Source organism: Pinus tabuliformis, chromosome 4_1 (genome assembly GCF_031772625.1).
Source record: "Pinus tabuliformis cultivar Carrire ecotype Pingquan chromosome 4_1, CPIR1, whole genome shotgun sequence".
NCBI classification, from domain to species: domain Eukaryota; kingdom Viridiplantae; phylum Streptophyta; class Pinopsida; order Pinales; family Pinaceae; genus Pinus; species Pinus tabuliformis.
The window spans coordinates 78,476,912-78,496,314 of record NC_142303.1 but is presented as its reverse complement, the minus strand read 5'-3'; the positions used below and the strand labels follow the sequence as shown (position 1 = coordinate 78,496,314).

The following is a 19,403-nucleotide window of genomic DNA, read 5'->3' as shown; positions in this document are numbered from 1 at the left end:
ATGAAAAAATTATTTACATTGCAAATCAACTAATAATAATTGGAATAATAGAAATGCCACAATTGTGATGATGATGATGATGATGATGGTTAACGTCCACTGAGACCAAATTGGTCTATCGGACCTACAATTTTCTTAATTTTTACTTGTCTGGCTCCTCGTCTTTCTTGGCGAGATTGGTGTTGTAGCTTTCTTTCTTTTCTCTACGGTCTTCCAACTTCCTTTGTCTTGCATCTCCTTCATCTCTTCTGGTTCTTGGGACATTGGTGTCTTAGCTTCGCGATCTATAGTCGGAGAAGTTTGGTTTAGGAGATCTGCTTTGCTGTTAAATGAAGATTTATTTTCTGCGGTATTCAAATCCTCATAACTGTTGATTTGTTGGGGCGGGCTTTCTCCTTGCTTGCTTTGAGAGTTGTTTCCTTCTTCCTTGATTTCTTGTGACTCAGAGTTTTCTCTAGAATATTCTTCTTTGATGACAGTGTAATGTTCTTTTTGTGCTCCTTCCCACCATGTAGATCTGTGGTGGTTTTTTCTAGCAAAATTTTTCTCAGAGGCTTTTGGGCAATTTATGGCTAGATGCCCCATCTCAAAGCACGATCGACATCTGAAGAGGACGCTTTCATAATCAAGCTTCTGGTTCCACACCAACCTACAACTCTTTGTAAAATACAAAAGATTCCCTCTTTATATACTTTATATCACATTGCCCCAAACATTTTACTTACTTATTTTAATAAGATGTGTTTAGAGATGTTTTGGTTAGAATAAAGGATTCTATCTATATACTTTATATCACATTGCCCCAAACATTTTATTTACCTATTTTAATAGGATGTGTTGAGAGATGTTTTGGTTAGAATAAAGGATTCTCTCTTTATATACTTTATATCACATTGTCCCAAACATTTTATTTACCTATTTTAGTAAGATGTGTTGAGAGATGTTTTGGTTAGAATAAATAAATAAAGAAGTGCGGAATAACTACTTTTTATTTCTAATGAGTATGGTTGGATAATTAATAAAGAAATTAATATACTTTATAAGTCAGATTGCCCAAACATTTTATTTACTTATTTTAATAAGATGTGTTGAGAGGTGTTTTGGTTAGAATAAATAAATAAAGAAGTGTGGAATAACTATTTTTTATTTCTAATGATTATGGTTGGATCATTAATAAAGAAATTAATATATTCTATTGCAATATATTTGATGATTGAACTACGAATAGAGTAATTAATATATTTAACATTAATATATTTGATTGGAAAGTAATAACTAGAAATAGTAAGAATAAGTAATAATAATTTCCATGATTTAAGTAATTATAAGAAACAAAGATTATTATTAAGGAGAAACTAAAAACAAAAATTACCTTGTTCACTCTATTTTGTCTTATTTCTTTTATGATAAACAATTCCTATGGAATGACCAAATTCTGCCTACTAATGATTACATTAATTATTATCTTGTCGACTGGTTTATTGACAGAATTTTACCTTGTGACCTCCCATTAGCGATGTGCTTTAGCGAACCAATTGAGCTAAACCTTGAGGCTTAATTTGAAAGTGTTTTTATACTAATGTTTTGCTACATATGCCATTTTTGAATTGATACTCTTGGATATAGGCATGTGGATGTATTTTATGACTTCAGACATCTTATGCATTTCTTGTTCTCACTTACAATTTTTTTGATTGATTGTCTTTTATTTTCCTTTTTTTTTACATATAAAAGAGTTTCAAAAAACACAACAACAAAATGATTTTATGCAAATAATTTAGATAAATGTGGAATCTAGCCAGTACTAAGATGATTAAGGGATTAAAATTCTACCATAACATTGCCTTAGCTTCATTGATCTCACTCTTAACTTTTGTTCATTTAGTTATCTTTTATTCATTAATTATAAATGTAGGTTTTGAAGTATCTAGATTCCTACATTAGTTTGGGGCTTAAAAGATAAATTTCAAACTCTAAAGTTTGAAAGATTTAGCTACTAACCACTCCACGTTTTAAAAAAGTGATAACAAAGTTGATTTACAAGAAAAAAAAATTAACTCAAAATTAATGTATGTGATTTAAGGAATATACAAAAATATATAAACAACTAGCATTAATCAAAAACTGAAATGAACGCTAAAAACGAAATTGAAAAAATAACCAAACAGCTTGTAATTGCTCAAATACACGCATGAGAGAGTTTTAAGAGTTTTAAATAACATAACTATATACAAGTACCCTCAACCACTATATTCCACCAGTAAGATGGGTGCATGTGAAAAGATCAGTTATTTACTAATAAAAGTAAATAATATATATTTTACATACCCAAAAGTCATGTACTAAATAATAATCAATAGTTTTCCATACACAACAGCCATGTAGTTTTCCCAAGTTTTTGCGATTTTCTATAAACAATTCAGACTCGATCGATTGAAATGAATTTAGCGTGCAAAGGAGACACGATTTATGAAGCCCAAGCCACATTGAAATAATATTGGTCCACAAAAGGAGACGGATTGGAGTCTATAAACTACAATTGTTACTTGACTTTATTAATCCTCCTGTAGTCTATAAACTACAATTGTTACTTGACTTTATTAATCCTCCTGGAGTCTACAAATGAGATTTGACTTACTTAGCCTCCAAACGAGACTCTTCACATGTTACAGGTGAGCGTATGTAGGTATGTTTTCACGCTCACCAGAACGCATTGATTGAATTTTGAATGTCATTGGACTGGTCCCAATAGGCGGCGCTTGGTTGGACTTGTGGCACACACGAAGAAGCCCCAGATATAAGGAACCGCAGCGACAGGGTTGTACCACACCAACACAGTAGCTATTTTATCTTACCCACCAGAAATATTGGCCCTCCCCTTCCCCCTCCTTTCTATCTATCTCATCACTTGTACCCATGGCCTCCGTCGTCGACCAAGCCGAGCTGTGCAGCAAATCTGTGAGCATGAGTTCACCTGGTGTACAAAGACGCACAGGCGATTACCATTCCAATCTCTGGGACGACGAGTTCATCCAGTCCCTCTCAACGCCTTATGGGGTGGGTAATCACTAATCAGCTTCAGCTTCAGCTTTAATTTATTCTCTGCCGATTCCTTCATCACATTGAATTAATACAATTGAATAAATTTGTTCTGATCCAATTAATTTCAGGCACCTTCTTACCGCGAACGTGCTGATAGACTTGTTGGGGAAGTAAAGGAGATGTTCAATTCACTTACAGTACTCACTCCCCACAATGATCTCCTTGAGCAACTTTGGATGGTGGATAGCGTTGAACGTTTGGGAATCGATGAGCATTTCAGAAATGAAATAAAATCAGCGTTGGATTATGTTTACAGGTCGGTCACCGTGGCCTTATCATCATTCTTTGTTGTGCTTTATATGTGGAATACAATGTACGTGCGATTATAACCATAAATTATCGATCTTGGTCTGCAGCTATTGGAGCGAGAAAGGCATTGGATGTGGTAGAGAGAGTGTTGTTACTGATCTCAACTCAACTGCCTTGGGGTTCCGAACTCTTCGACTACACGGATTTCCGGTGTCCTCAGGTACATTTTATTACTAAATCGGTGGTTTCAGAAAAGTTGAATCCTAGTATCTGTAATTTTTCGGCCTCTCTCATGGATCTGCTTTAATAAATGTTTTCATTTTATTTCATCTCAGATGTTTTGGAAGTTTTCAAAGATCAAAATGGGAAGTTTGCAGGCTGCTCTGCCAATGCTCAGACAGAGGCAGAGATCAGAGGCATTCTCAATTTATTTAGGGCCTCCCTTCTTGCATTTCCTGGGGAGAAAGTCCTGGAAGAAGCTCAAATATTCTGTACATCATATTTAAAGGAAGCCCTAATAACGGTTCCGATCTCCAATGGTAGTCTTTCAGGAGAGGTGAGGCAGCGATACCCATTCAAATTCACAAAATAGCGTATTTTATTGTATGTGGTTAAATGTTTTTATAGCAACAATATTGTGGCTGGCAGATTGAATACGTTATTGAATATGGTTGGCTCACAAATTTCCCGAGATTGGAAGCAAGAAATTATATCGACGTATTTGGAAAGGACACTATTCCCTGTGTTAAGTAAGTACAGTATATTTATATTATATATTGGAGTAGGCCCATTATTTCATTTCATATGTTATATATTGGAGTAGGCCCATTATTTCATTTCATCAAAGTCATCTAAATTAAGGGAATTTAATGTTAAATCCACTTTGCATTTAACTTTCCAGGACGACGACCAAGACCCAGAAGCTTTTAGAACTTGCAAAATTGGAGTTCAATATCTTTCACTCCTTACAGCAAAAAGAGTTAAAACAGCTCTCCAGGTAATGATCAGCTGTCTCCACGATTATTTATTATGACTTTCTTTACAGACAAATTCGGATTTGAGTGGTTTCATATTCAAAAAATTATTTATTTTGTGCGCAGATGGTGGAAAGATTCGGGTTTCTCTCAACTGACATTCACTCGGCATCGTCACGTGGAATTCTACACTTTGGCCTCCTGCATTGCCACTGAGCCCAAACATTCAGCATTCAGATTGGGCTTTGCCAAAACGTGTTATCTTGGAATAGTTCTGGACGACATCTATGACACTTTCGGAACGATGGAGGAGCTCGAACTCTTCACAGCCGCAATTAAGAGGTAGAGGTGGTGATGACTAATTAGCTTCCTTAGATCGATCGATCGTTTAATCCAATAAAAAATAGCAACTAACTGTGTGTGCGTATGATGATCAGATGGGATCCGTCTGCCAGGGACTGCCTTCCAGAATATATGAAAGGCATATATATGGTGTTTTACGATTGCGTTAATCAAATGGCTCGAGAAGCGGAGAAGAGTCAAGGCCGAGACACGCTCACCTATGCTCGAAATACGGTATGGAAAATATTAACCCCATACATAGTACATACACATTTGAAGTGAAAAAACATATTTATTTTCTTCTGATGAGAATGTTCATAGGTTTGTAAAATATTGGGGTATCCGTATCACTTAATTCGCTTTGCATGTACTGTACTGGTGTGCAGTGGGAAGCCGTATTTGATGCGTTCCTGGAAGAAGCTAAGTGGATGTCCAGCGGTTATATACCGACGTTTGAGGAGTACTTGGAGAACGGGAAGGTGAGTTTTGGGTATCGAGCAGCCACACTGCAACCCATTCTCACGTTGGATATTCCCCTCCCCCTTCACTTCCTGCAGGAGATTGATTTCCCATCCAGTTTCAATGACGCGGCATCTTCCATCCTTCGACTACGAGGTGACGTGTGCGGCTACCAGGTAAATTGGCATTGCACCTTCTATCTCAAATCAAACACAAAGTAGTACAGTTAACTGGTTTTGGAGTTGAAATGAAATTGAATCATATTGAACGCATGGCATGGGATGGTGAATGCAGGCCGAGCGGAGCCGTGGTGAAGAAGCTTCGTCTATATCCTGCTATATGAAGGACAACCCTGGAGCAACAGAAGAAGATGCTCTCAATCACATAAAGAGCATGATAGAGGAAAAGATGAAAGAAATAAATTGGGAGTTTCTGAAACCAGACACCAATGTTCCCATCTCCTCCAAGAAACATGCTTTCGACATTCTGAGAGCTTTCTACCACCTCTACAAATACCGAGATGGCTTCAGCATTGCCAACAGTGAAACAAAGAATTTGGTCATGCGAACTGTACTTGAACCTCTGTCTCTCTAACCCTCCCAGATACAAATCACAGAGTATGTCATCTGGGTGGCATTCCTAGTATCTGTAAATGGAGGCCACTTGTGTAAACTCCAAGGCACATTAGCCATTTTTTTTTCCATGGTTGATTAAATACTATGATTTTTAATAGCCATATTTTTTTCCATGGTTGATTAAATTCTATGATTTTTAATTTTCAATACGCAAAAGCCATGTTCTTTTCCCAAGTTTTTGCGATTTTCTACAACAATGAACCAAGGGGCCACCTCATTCAAACAATTCGGACTGGACTGATTGAGTAAAAAGGAGACGGATATTGGAATCTACAAATGAGATTTGACTTACTTAGCCTCCAAACGAGACTCCACTTAGAGCTTCACATGTTACAGTAGATAGCTAATTTATGAACAGTCAGGCCAAAATAGATCAAAGGCATGCTAAATGGGTGGAGTTCTTGTAAAATTAGACATTTGTCATCAAGCATATAGGTGGTAAACCAAATAAGGTTGTTGATGTGTTAAGTAGAATAAATTTGATTTTGCATGAGTTTCAAATAACACTTTAGGATTTGATGAAATGAAGGAGATGCATAAGGAAGATGTTGATTTTAAAGATGCATATGCTTCTTGTAAAAATCTAGTTAGTGGTAATAGAACTCCATGTTTGAGCTTTATGTCGTAGGAAGGATTGTTTTTTAAGGGTAGCAGATTGTGCATACCCAAATTTTCTATGAGAGAAAATCTTATCAAGGAAAAGCATAGCAGAGGATTATCAGGACATTTTGGGCAAGATAAAACTTTTGCTCAATTGAATGCTTTTAATTTTTTCCCGGCACGTAAGCTAATGCGAAAAGGCTTGTTGTAAAATGTAAGATCTTCCAGCATGCGAAGGGAAGAAGTCAAAATATAGGTTTATATCATCCATTACTGATTCCTACTAGGCCATGGGATTTAATGAGCATGGAATTTATATTGGGATTGCCAAGGACTCAAAGAGGTAATGAATCTATATATGTTTTGGGTGATAGATTCTCTAAAATGACACATTTTATACCATGTAGAAAAACTAGTGATGCCACCAATGTTACCAAATTGTTCTTTAAATAGGTCATAAGGTTGAATGGATTGCCTAGAAGCATTGTATCTCATAGAGACACAAGGTTTTTCGGTCATTTTTGGAGAACATTATGGAAGATGTTGTGTACTAATCTTAATTTCAACTCATCATATCACCCACAAATTGATGGGAAAACAAAAGTTGTGAATAGGAGCTTGGGAAACATCCTAAGAAACTTGGTAAGTGAAACTCCCAAACAATGGGATCAATTTCTTGCTCAAGGAATTCGCATACAGTGATACACCCAACAGAAGTACAGGTATGAGTCCCTTCAAGATTTTGTATGGAATGTATGCAAGGGGAGTATATGAATTGAGGAGTTTGTGAAAACAAGATATAAGAAGTGCAGAAGGTGGATAATTTGCAGTGAGCATGCAAGAATTGCAAGAAAGAGTAAAACAACAACTACAGGAAAGCAACAACAAATAAAATCGAAGGGTTGATTCAAATAGAAGGAAAAAAAATTTGATATTGGTGATTTAGTGATGGTACATTTGAGGAATAAAGGAACCTACAACAAGCTAAAACTCAAGAAGATCGAACCTTCTAAAATTTTAAGGAAATTTTGCTCAAATGATTGTGAAGTGAAGCTTCCAAGAAATGTTGTTATTTCCCCAATTTTTAATGTTATAATTTGTTTTTCTTTCATGAAACATGAAAAGTTTAAGATGATGAGTCTTCAAGTGAAGTAGATAATATTTTTGAATGGGAACAACAACTTCCCAAAGCAACTCCAAAGGAAATTAAAGGCCTATTAGATCAAAACGTATGGAAGAAAACTAGAGGAAAATAGTACTTTCAATGTTTGGTGAAGTCGAGAAATCAACCATTGGAGGATGCTACTTGGATGAATATTGCAAAGATGTCCAAGAATTGCACAAATTTTCAAGAGACCGTGGACAATTTCTTTCCCCAAGAGTGTGATGCAACAACATCTTACTCTTGAAATTGGTAAAAAACAAATGAAATGTGAAAGGAATTAGATTCCTTTATTTTGTTAGTAAATTAGTTTTGTTTTAGTTTAAAGATTAGAAATTTTGGATAGGAATGATGTTAGAAAAAATAAGAAATCTTATCCGTTTTTATGGATATAGATGGAAGTAGTTTTTTTATTAAGTTTAGAAAAAAGACTAGATTTGTAGGAGGAAAATTCTGAAGAAAGCTAGGAATTTTTGGAGAACATCAAAGAGCTTGGATTCCTTTCTGGAAAATTCCAACTCATCCAAATTTTAGTAATTATAGAAGAGGAATTGGATATATGATTATCTATGAATGTATGTACTCCGTTTTTCCAATTCATAAGAAAATAAAAATACATGTTAGAAATTTGTTGGAGGTTCTCAAAATTGAAAATGTAATTTGAAAGTGAGAATGATTTAATGTTGCTTGCACTCTCTACAAGAATTTCAAAGCAATTCAGGATTGAGCAAACCAGTCACACAATTAATAGCCACAAGGAGAATGTACATCAGTCGAGGAGGAAATGACAGTCTTGGCTCAAGACTCCATAAGGCTTACATAATGATAAGAAAACAATATTCATCTATGTCGAGGATAACGAGAAAAGGAGGGTGTCATGCCAGAATAGACTTGGTGATTAGAGCCAATTTTTGTGCACTGACACAAACACCTCCATTTTAGAGTCAAGTTTTTTTGAGGTGCACTCTCCTCATGGAGAATACAAGTTCTTCTTCCCATGATAATGAATAAGTTGACATGAATCTTCTCTTAGACAAGATACTAGAAGTTATGGAAGGACATATGGGTGCTTTCAACTAGCCAAACGAGGCAGAGGAGAAGGCACAAAAATTCTGTTAGACCTATGCAAAGTAAAACAGAGTGCTTTCAAACTGAAATTTGAACTAAGTTGGTTGTCATGAAATGCAAATTGGTTGAGATGGAAGAGAACTATGCGACTGAGTGCACTTGGCGAATGCAAATGTTGAAGCAAGAGAAAGTTGAACATGGAAAAAAGGAAAGTAGGTCCTAGGTCCAAGCGACATGTTTGACTAATGAAAAATGTCTGGAAAAGAGTATGGAACAACAAGCTAGTCATCTCTTAGTTGAAGATTTTTGTTTTAATTTGACTTATGTAAGTTTTGTTTATTCCAAGGAGTCTTTTACGTAGAATATAATAGGCATCTCTTTAGTATTGTAGGAAAAAATGACACAAAAGCAAGGTCCATATGTTTTGGATTTTTGAAGGTAAGATCAACATGGATTTGGATGAAATATAACATGGATATAGATGAAATATGTAAGGGTTCTCGCCTCAAATATAACTTAGCTTTTTAATAGAAAATCCCTAACTTTTCCTTTGAAGAAAAATAATAAAATTATGAAAAAATAATTTTTGTAATTTAACTTTTATATTATAAATTTTGTTCTAATTTAAAAAATATATATTTCACTGAGAAATTTATAAATCTTATTTTTATTATTTTTAACCATTATTTTATAATCTTTTTTAGACTATCAAATTTAATCCTCAATTTTCCTCTAATAAAATATATTTTTTTTAATTTTGAATCCTCTATTTTTTTTTGTCTTCTTTGACCAAAATAAGCACTTTAAATTTAAAATTTGATAATAAATGAAAAAATATTTTCCTTGCAAAACAACTAATAATAATTGGAATAATAAAAATGCCACAATTGTATATAACCCACCAACCTACCACTCTTTGTAAAATACAAAAGATTCCTTCTTTATATACTTTATATCAGGTTGCCCTCAAACATTTTATTTACCTATTTTAATAAGATGTGTTGAGAGATGTTTTGGTTAGAATAAAGGATTCTCGCTTTATAACCTACCACTCTTTGTAAAATACAAAATATTCCCTCTTTATATACTTTATATCACGTTGCCCCCAAACATTTTATTTACCTATAAAATAGATGTGTTGAGAGATGTTTTGGTTCGAATAAAGGATTCTTGCTTTATATACTTTATATCACATTGCCCAAACATTTTATTTACCTATTTTAGTAAGATGTGTTGAGAGATGTTTTGGTTAGAATAAATAAATAAAGAAGTGTGGAATAAGTACTTTTTATTTCTAATGATTATGTTATATAATTGATAAAGAAATTAATATACTTCCTATCACATTGCCCCAAATATTTTGTTTACTTATTTTAGTAAGAAGTGTTTAGAGATGTTTTGGTTAGAATAAATAAATAAAGAAGTGTGGAATAACTATTTTTATTTCTAATGATTATAGTTGGATTATTAATAAAGAAATTAATATATTCTATTGCAATATATTTGATGATTGAATTATCAATAGAGTAATTAATATATTTAACACTAATATATTTGATTGGAGAGTACTAATTAGACATAGTAGGAATAAGTAATAATAATTTCTATGGTTTAAGTAATTATAAGAAACAAAGATTATTATTACGGAGAAACTAAAAAAAAAATTACTTTGTTCATTTTATTTTGTCTTATTTCTTCTATGATAAACAAGTTTTATAGAATGACCAAATTTTGCTTACTAATGATTACATTAATTATTATCTTGTCTATTGGTTTATTGGCAGAATTTTACCTTGTGACTTCCCATTAGTGAGACGCTTTAGCAACGGGAACTCAACCAATTGAGCTAAAACTTGAGGCTTAATTTGAATGTGTTTTTATACTAATGTTGTGCTATGTATGCCATTTTTTGAATTGATACTCTTAGATATAAGCATGTGGATGTATTTTATGACTTTAGACATCTTATACATTTCTTATTCTCACTTACAATTTTTTGATTGATTGTCTTTTATTTTCTTGTTTTTACATATAAAAGAGTTTCAAAAGACACAACAACAAAATGATTTTATGCAATTGATTTAGATGGATGTGAAATCTAGCAAGTACTAAAATGATTAAAAGATTAAAATTCTACCCTAACATTGCCTTAGCTTCATTGATCTCATTCTTATTTTTTTTTCATTTGGTTATCTTTTATTATTAATTACAAATATAAGTTTTGAAATATCTAGGTTCCTACATTAGTTTGAGGCCTTAAAGATGAATTTCAAACTCTAAAGTTTGAAAGATTTAGCTATTACCCATTCCACATTTTAAAAAAGCGATAACAAAGTTGATTTACAAAAAAAGATTTTAATTCAAAATTAATGTATGTGATTTAGGGAATATACAAAAATATATAAACAATTAGCATTAATCAAAAACTGAAATGAGGGTTGAAAATAAAATTGAAAAAATAACCGAACAACTTATAATTGCTCAAAAACATGCATGAGAGAGTTTAAGAGTTTTAAATAACATACCTATATATAACTACCCTCCAGCACTACATCCCACCAGTGATGCACAGAAGATATTTTATTTACTAATATTTTATATACACAAAAGTCATGTACTAAATAATAATCAATAGTTACAACAGTCATGTACTTTTCCTAAGTTTTTGCGATTTTCTATATCAGCCAACCAAGGGGGTCACCTCATTCAAACAATTCAGACTCGATTGATTGAAATGAATTTAGCCTGCAAAGGAGACATGATTTATTGAAATAATATTGGTCCACAAAAGGAGACGGATTGGAGTCTTTAAAGTACAATTGTTACTTGACTTTATTAATCCTCCTGGAGTCTACAAATGAGATTTGACTTACTTACTTAGCCTCCAAACGAGACTCTTCACATGTTACAGGTGAGCGTATGTAGGTATGTTTTCACGCTCACCAGAACGCATTGATTGAATTTTGAATGTCATTGGACTGGTCCCAATAGGCGGCGCTTGGTTGGACTTGTGGCACAAAAGTCATGTACTAAATAATAATCCATAGTTACAACAGCCATGTACTTTTCTTAAGTTTTTGCGATTTTCTATATCAGCGAACCAAGAGCGTCACCTCATTAAACAATTCAGACTCGATTGATTGAAATGAATTTAGCGTGCAAAGGAGACATGATTTATGAAGCCCAAGCCGCATTCAAATAATATTGGTCCACAGAAGGAGACGGATTGGAGTCTATAAAGTACAATTGTTACTTGACTTTATTAATCCTCCTGGAGTCTACAAATGAGATTTGACTTACTTACTTAGCCTCCAAACGAGACTCCACTTAGAGCGTCACAATTTACAGTATCTATTCTCACGCTCAGGAGAACACATTGATTGAATTTTTCAAATGTCATGGGAGTCGAAATAGGCGGCGCTTGGTTGGACTTGTGGCACACATGAAATGGCCAGAAGCCCCATAGATATATGGGTTTACGAACATGTTGTTGCTGTTTATGTTGATGCAAGAGCATTTTATTCCGGTTGAAATTGGTAAAAAACAATGGGAAGGAATTAGATTTTTTTTATTTTATTATTAAATTAGTTTTGTGTTAGTTTAAATATCAGAAAGAAAGTCTGATAGGAATGATGTGAGAAAAATTATGAAATATTATTTACTTTTGTGGATATAGATGGAAGTAGTTTTTTATTAAGTCTAGAAAATAAACTAGATTGGTAGAGGAAAAATATGAGGAAAAGTAGTTTTTTATTAAGTCTAGAAAATAAACTAGATTTGTAGAGGAAAAATATGAGGAAAGTTAAGACTCTTTGGAGAAAAATAAGGAGCTTGATTCTTTTTTTAGAAAATTATAAGTCATCCAAATTTTAGGAAATTTTCCTCAAATGATTCTGAAGTGGAGCTTCCAAGCAATGTTGTTATTTCCCCAATTTTTAATGTTATAATTTGTTTTTCTTTCATGGAACAAGAAAAGTCTAAGATGATGAGTCTTCCAATGAAGTAGATAATATTGTTGAATGGGAACAATAACTTCCCAAAGCAACTCCAAAGGAAATTAAAGGCCTATTAGATCGAAACGTACTGAAGCAAACTAGAGGAAAATAGTACTTTCAGTGTTTGGTGAAGTGGAGAAATCAACCATTGGAGGATGCTACTTGGATGAATATCGCAAAGATGTCAAAGAATTGCACAAATGTTCAAGAGTTCGTGGACAACTTATTTCCCCAGGAGTCTGATGCAACAACATCAAATATTTCTATCAAATATGGTTAAAAAATTGCAAAACTGTCAAGATATTTCCCTGAAACTATAAGTACGGATAGAGGAGGTGTGAAAACCATCAAATTTGACAGGTGAGTCTATTTTGAAATTCCAACCCTGATGAAAAGTTTGTAGATTCAGCCAGGTACATGTGAAATCAATTATGTTTATCAAGAATTTAATATAACTAAATTTGAAGGTTTTTTGTTCAAATTATGAAAATAGGGGGAGAGGTGTGAAAATCCTCGGATTTGAAGGGTGGGTCTATTTTGAAATTCCAACCTTGTGAGCCATGGCTCGCATGTTTGGTTATCTAAGAGGGAGTAATTAGCTAAGTATTGGTTATGTAAGAGGGAGTAATTATATGAGTACTAGTAGATATGAGGTATTGACATGTGACCCGTGATGAAGATTGAACATATCACAACTTTTCAAGATGAGTCTAGCACGTTCTAGAAGTGCGAAGAGAAATACAATAATTTTTATTTGTTGCTAGATAAAATGTCAGATATCCCATGTTCACCTTTTTCTTGTTTCTAAAAATTCTTTAGTGATTTACGAACTCAAGAGTACTCCTATACGTAAATACCAAAGTTTTACCCTATTCTTTCTACAACAAGTTACAAAATGTTATGACGATTGGCGCAATACTCGTAGGCACACCCATATGTGTAAATTTTATCCATTTGTGTAGAGTCAAGGACATGTCAGCCATATTTGTGTAGAGTCTAGGACACACCAGACATATATTTTTTGCATTAAGTTGATTAAATGACCACACGATTTTGAAATTTGATAGTCCGATGTTAGGTCCCTAGTGCTAATAACAATAAGGGGTTACACTAGTAGTATAGGGACCTAACATCAGACGAATTTTCTCTGTATTTATATTTATGGGTTACGAATCCCTATAATTAATTTAGAAAATCGAAAGTTACTTTAAAAATAATTTAGTAATTAAAATGAAAGACTTTATTGTATATAAAGTTAAGCATTTATTGCATTAGATTACTATTAAAATAAAAGATAAAATATGAATATGGATGATTTTTTTTAATTTTTTTTAAATAATATTTTGATCTCCATATGTAAAATATGAATATTTTGATTGGTGCAATCATATAAATTAAATAGATTTTAATTCTTAATAAGCATCAAAACACTTCATCATATATTTCAAGTGGTTGAAAAAAAATACATAAGAATTAACTAAATTGTAATTTTATTTTTAATATATATATATATATAAATAAATAAAAATAAAATAAATAAATTATAAAAAAATTTATCAAAAGAAAAAAGAAAGTAAGAAAAATCTTAAGAATAAAGGGTAGGGATCTATGGTCCTTCCTCAGAGTACTTGGCTTTCTCTAGATCTTGATGGCTTCCATCAACTTTTGATGATGGAAAAAGAAAATTAATAATGATTTTTTTTATTACAATTTTTTTTAAATAAAATTGCAATAAAAATATTTAAAAATATAGATTTTTTATAATAATGTTATGAGGGATGACATAAGCGAGCTGTGTGATATTTAGCCTTGAATAAAACATAGATATCCAATATGTCTTGGGATTACACATTGCTACCAATAATCAAGATGAATTTTTTACTCTTTGGAAAGGATTATAATTAGCGATTGAAAAGAAATTTTCAAAACTCATGATTTTTGGTGATTCAGTAATTGTAATCTATCAAGTATGGGAAGAAAAAAGATCACATAACAATAGTCTCCCCCTATATTACATAAGATTGCGATCCAACTTTATAAATTTGAAAAGATTGAATTCACTCATGTCCTAAGGCACTTAAATATTTCAAGAGAGGCATTGACCAATAAAAGGACATGTATGGATAAAAGCATTTTACAGTTGAATAATAAAAAATTCTCTAATACTCCATTACTAGAACACCTTTATATGGAAAAGAAGAAATAATCAAGAGCCCTAATAGGTCATTTAATCATATTGATATATGAGGAAATAGGTGTTTGGGAGCTCTTGAGCATGGCTATGAATTCATCTCTTCGTTTGATGAAGGTCTTCATGGTTCAGTGACAGACATTTACTGTCGCGTTTTGCATGGCACCCCTTTAGTACTCTTGCTCAAACTTCCTTCACATATGGCACATGATCTTATCTCAACAAGTGCTCAAGTGTCCATATATCCTCTTAAACAGCATCAGTATTGGATTTTTAAAGGACCGAGATCATCAACTCTATGAACTTATTCATTTCGCCTTAGGTTTTCGTTAATTCTTTCGTCTCTTGATATCTATTTGCACTCTCTACAAACATTTCGAAGCAATTCAGGATTGAGCAAACCAGTCACGCAATTAATAGCCACAAGGAGAATGTACATCGGTCGAGGAGGAAATGACAGTCTTGGCTCAAGACTCCATAAGGCTTACATAATGGTAAGAAAACAATATTCATCTATGTCGAGGATAACGAGAAAAGGAGGGTGTCATGCCAGAATAGACTTGGTGATTAGAGCCAATTTTTGTGCACTGACACAAACACCTCCATTTTAGAGTCAAGTTTTATTGAGGTGCAGTCTCTTCATGGAGAATATAGGTTCTTCTTCCCATGATAATGAATAAGTTGACATGAATCTTCTCTTATACAAGATACTGGAAGTTATGGAAGGACCTATGGGTGCTTTCAACCAGCCAAACGAGGCAGAGGAGAAGGCACATAAATTCTGTTAGGCACTTATTAACACCAAACTAGAATTGATGCAAAGTAAAACAAAGTGGTTTCAAACTGAAATTTGAACTAAGTTGGTTGTCATGAAATGCAAATTGGTTGAGATGGAAGAGAACTATGCAACTGGAGTGCAGTTGGTGAATGCAAAGGTTGAAGCAAGCGAAAGATGAACATGGAAAAAAGGAGAGTAGGTCCTAGGTCCAAGCGACATGTTTGACTAATGAAAAATGTCTGGAAAAGAGTATGGAACAACAATCTAGTCATCTCTTAGTTGAAGTATTTTGTTTTAATTTGACTTATGTAAGTTTTGTTTATTCCAAGGAGTCTTTTACGTAGAATATAATAGGCATCTCTTTAGTATTGTAGGAAAAAATGACACAAAAGCAAGCTCCATATGTTTTGGATTTTTGAAAGTAAGATCAACATGGATTTGGATGAAATATAACATGGATTTAGATGAAATATGTAAGGGTTCTCGCCTGAAATATATCTTATCTTTTTAATAGAAAATCCCTAACTTTTCCTTTGAAGAAAAATAATAAAATTATGAAAAAATAATTTTGTAATTTAAATTTATATTATAGATTTTGTTCTAATTTAAAAAATATATATATGTATATATATATTTCACTAAAAAAATTATAACTCTTATTTTTATTATTTTTAACCATTATTTAATAATTTTTTAGACTACCAATTTTAATGCTCAATTTTCCTCTAATAAAATGTTATTTTTTTTTTTTTTTTTGAATCCTCTAATTTTTTGTCTTCTTTGACCAAAATAAGAACTTTAAATTTGGAATGTGATAATGAATGAAAAAAATATTTACCTAGCAAAACAACTCATAATAATTGGAATAATAAAAATGCCACAATTGTATATAACCCACCAACCTACCACTCTTGGTAAAATAAAAAATATTCCCTCTTTATATACTTCATAATAATTGGTCTAATAAAAATGCCACAATTGTATATAACCCACCAACCTACCACTCTTGGTAAAATACAAAATATTCCCTCTTTATATACTTTATTTCACGTTGCCCTTAAACATTTTATTTACCTATTTTAATAAGATGTGTTGAGAGATGTTTTGGTTAGAATAAAGGATTCTCGCTTTATAACCTACCACTCTTTGTATAATACAAAAGATTCCCTCTTTATATACTTTATATCACGTTGCCTCCAAACATTTTAGTTACCTATAAAATAGATGTGTTGAGAGATGTTTTGGTTAGAATAAATAAATAAAGAAATGTGAAATAACTACTTTTTATTTTTAATGATTATGTTTAGATAATTAATAAAGAAATTAATATATTTTATATCACATTGCCCCAAATATTTTATTTACTTATTTTAGTAAGATGTGTTCAGAAATGTTTTGGTTAGAATAAATAAATAAAAAAGTGTGGAATAACTATTTTTATTTCTAATGATTATAGTTGGATTATTAATAAAGAAATTAATATATTCTATTGCAATATATTTGATGATTGAATTATCAATAGAGTAATTAATATATTTAACACTAATATATTTGATTGGAGAGTAATAACTAGACATAATAGGAATAAGTAATAATAATTTCTATGGTTTAAGTAACTATAAGAAACAAAGATTATTATTAAGGAGAAACTAAAAACAAAAATTACTTTGTTCATTTTATTTTGTCTTATTTCATTTATGATAAACAAGTTTTATAGAATGACTAAATTCTGCTTACTAATGATTACATTAATTATTATCTTGTCGACTGGTTTATTGGCAGAATTTACCTTGTGAACTCAACCAATTGAGCTAAAACTTGAGGCTTAATTTTAATGTGTTTTTATACTAATGTTGTGCTACATATGCCATTTTTTGAATTAATAAATTGTATGATAAATTCTTACTAAAAACCAAATTTAATTTTTCAATACAATACAATTTTAGGTGACATTGTAATTATAAAATATTATTTAACTTTCAGTTTTAAAGGTATAAAATGAATTTAGTGCCTTGAATAAATTCTTTTAGGCACTAACATGGTATAGAGTGCACATCACACATCTAATGCAAATCAATAACTCCAAAATTTTAAGTAAAAATGCTTGGAAAATATATAGTGAACAAAGTAAAAAAATCAACTCTATTGATTGGTTTTGTAGTATGATGTAAAATTGTTTTAGCTAGATTAAGAGTTCATCTTCCTTGAATATGAGAAGATAAAGTAACATATGAAAGACTTAAAACCTTTATAAGCACTAATATTTTATACAGTACACATCACACATGTAATGGGAGGACATAACTTCAATATTTAAAGTAAAATTGATTACATAATATGTACTAAACAAAGTAAAATAATTAACTTTATTTATTAGTTTTGTAGTATGATGTAAAATTACTTTTTCTTTATCAAAAGTTCATCTTCCTTGAATAGAAGAATATAAGGAAACATATGAATGACTCAAAACCTAAAAGTATTTAATAAAAAATGAAATCCTACTCTCTTACCATCACCTAATTTTCCTTAAATAAAAATGACAAACCAACTCGAGTTTGTGGATAATAACCTCTTGATTGATAGCTAATTATCAAGATAGCTAATAATTATAATAGGATTCCCCCTCTAAGGTAAATATTTTACACAAATCTATATGTATATGTTTTAATTTAAATTTCAATAAAAATGTTTTGATAAGAAAATGAACTTGTCAAAAAAATAATGAATTAATATCAATATTTTTTAATTCAATTTAAAAAAAAAAAACACATTGAAATTGATGTGTCAAGTGTTTCCAATTAGCTAGTGTGGTTCATCAATCATCAAGACTAAGATAGAAAGTGATCCCATCGTGAAAAAAAAAGAAAAGAAAATGGATGAATATAAAGATACAAAATGAAGATTAATAAAAATACATAAATAATAATAAATAATAATAAATAACTAATATAAACCAAGAATAAAAATGAATAGAAAAAAATAAATAATAATAATAATAGTAATAATAATAATAAATAAATAAATAAAAATAAATAAATTCATAAAAAATTAAAAACCTAATAAAATATCAATGTCTAAATATTGGTGGTGGTGGTGGTGGTTAACGTCCACTGAGACCAAAATTTGGTCTATCGGACCTAAAGAAACGAATTTTTTAGTTTGATTTAAGATTTTATTACTATGCTCAAAAAGCTTGGAGAGAAGCCTCTCTAGCTCACTGTAATTTTGACAACGTAAAAGGCATTTGATTTAAGATTTTATTACTATGCTCAAAAAGCTTGGAGAGAAGCCTCTCGAGCTCACTGTAATTTTGACAACGTAAAAGGCTAGAAAGGTCAATATTGCAACAAAGATTTTGAAACTGACATCTAATGTGGTTGTATGCCGCACACTCTAAGAGGAAGTGATTTTCATCCTCAATGTTCGTATTCTCACAGAGATGGCAAAACCTTTCCATCCATGGTGTTTTAGGAACTGACCAACGGTTTCACTATGGAGCTCATGAGAGTTCGTTCTAATCTTGGCTATTTTGATTTTCTTCTTTGAACTAATTAAATATATCATCAAAAGTCAAATTATACTAATAAAAATATCAATATCTAAATATATAAATTAAAAACCAATAATAATCCAAACTAATATTAAATATATAAATATATATTTATACTAAAAAAAATAAAATATCAATATCTAAATATATAATTATATAATTAAAAAATTAACTACACAAATATATATAATTAAAAATATATGACTATCGTAATAAAATATTAGTGTCTAAATAATTAAAAATCTAACTATACTAATAAAAATATCTACATCTAAATAAATATATAATCAAAACTTAT

The 19,403-nt window shown here is 31.4% G+C and overlaps 1 protein-coding gene across 1 annotated transcript; it reads left to right on the top strand.

Annotated features, from left to right (window-relative positions):
* Positions 1-2,832: 2,832 nt before the first annotated feature.
* LOC149174261 ((E,E)-alpha-farnesene synthase-like) lies at positions 2,833-5,957 on the top strand. Its single transcript, XM_089419262.1, has 10 exons — positions 2,833-3,057; positions 3,171-3,358; positions 3,459-3,571; positions 3,687-3,907; positions 4,000-4,100; positions 4,253-4,348; positions 4,452-4,667; positions 4,763-4,901; positions 5,054-5,302; positions 5,421-5,957. Exons 1-10 carry the CDS (start codon positions 2,917-2,919, stop codon positions 5,718-5,720), a joined length of 1,764 nt encoding a protein of 587 aa, XP_089275388.1. The 5' UTR covers positions 2,833-2,916; the 3' UTR covers positions 5,721-5,957.
* The last annotated feature ends 13,446 nt before the right edge of the window (positions 5,958-19,403 follow it).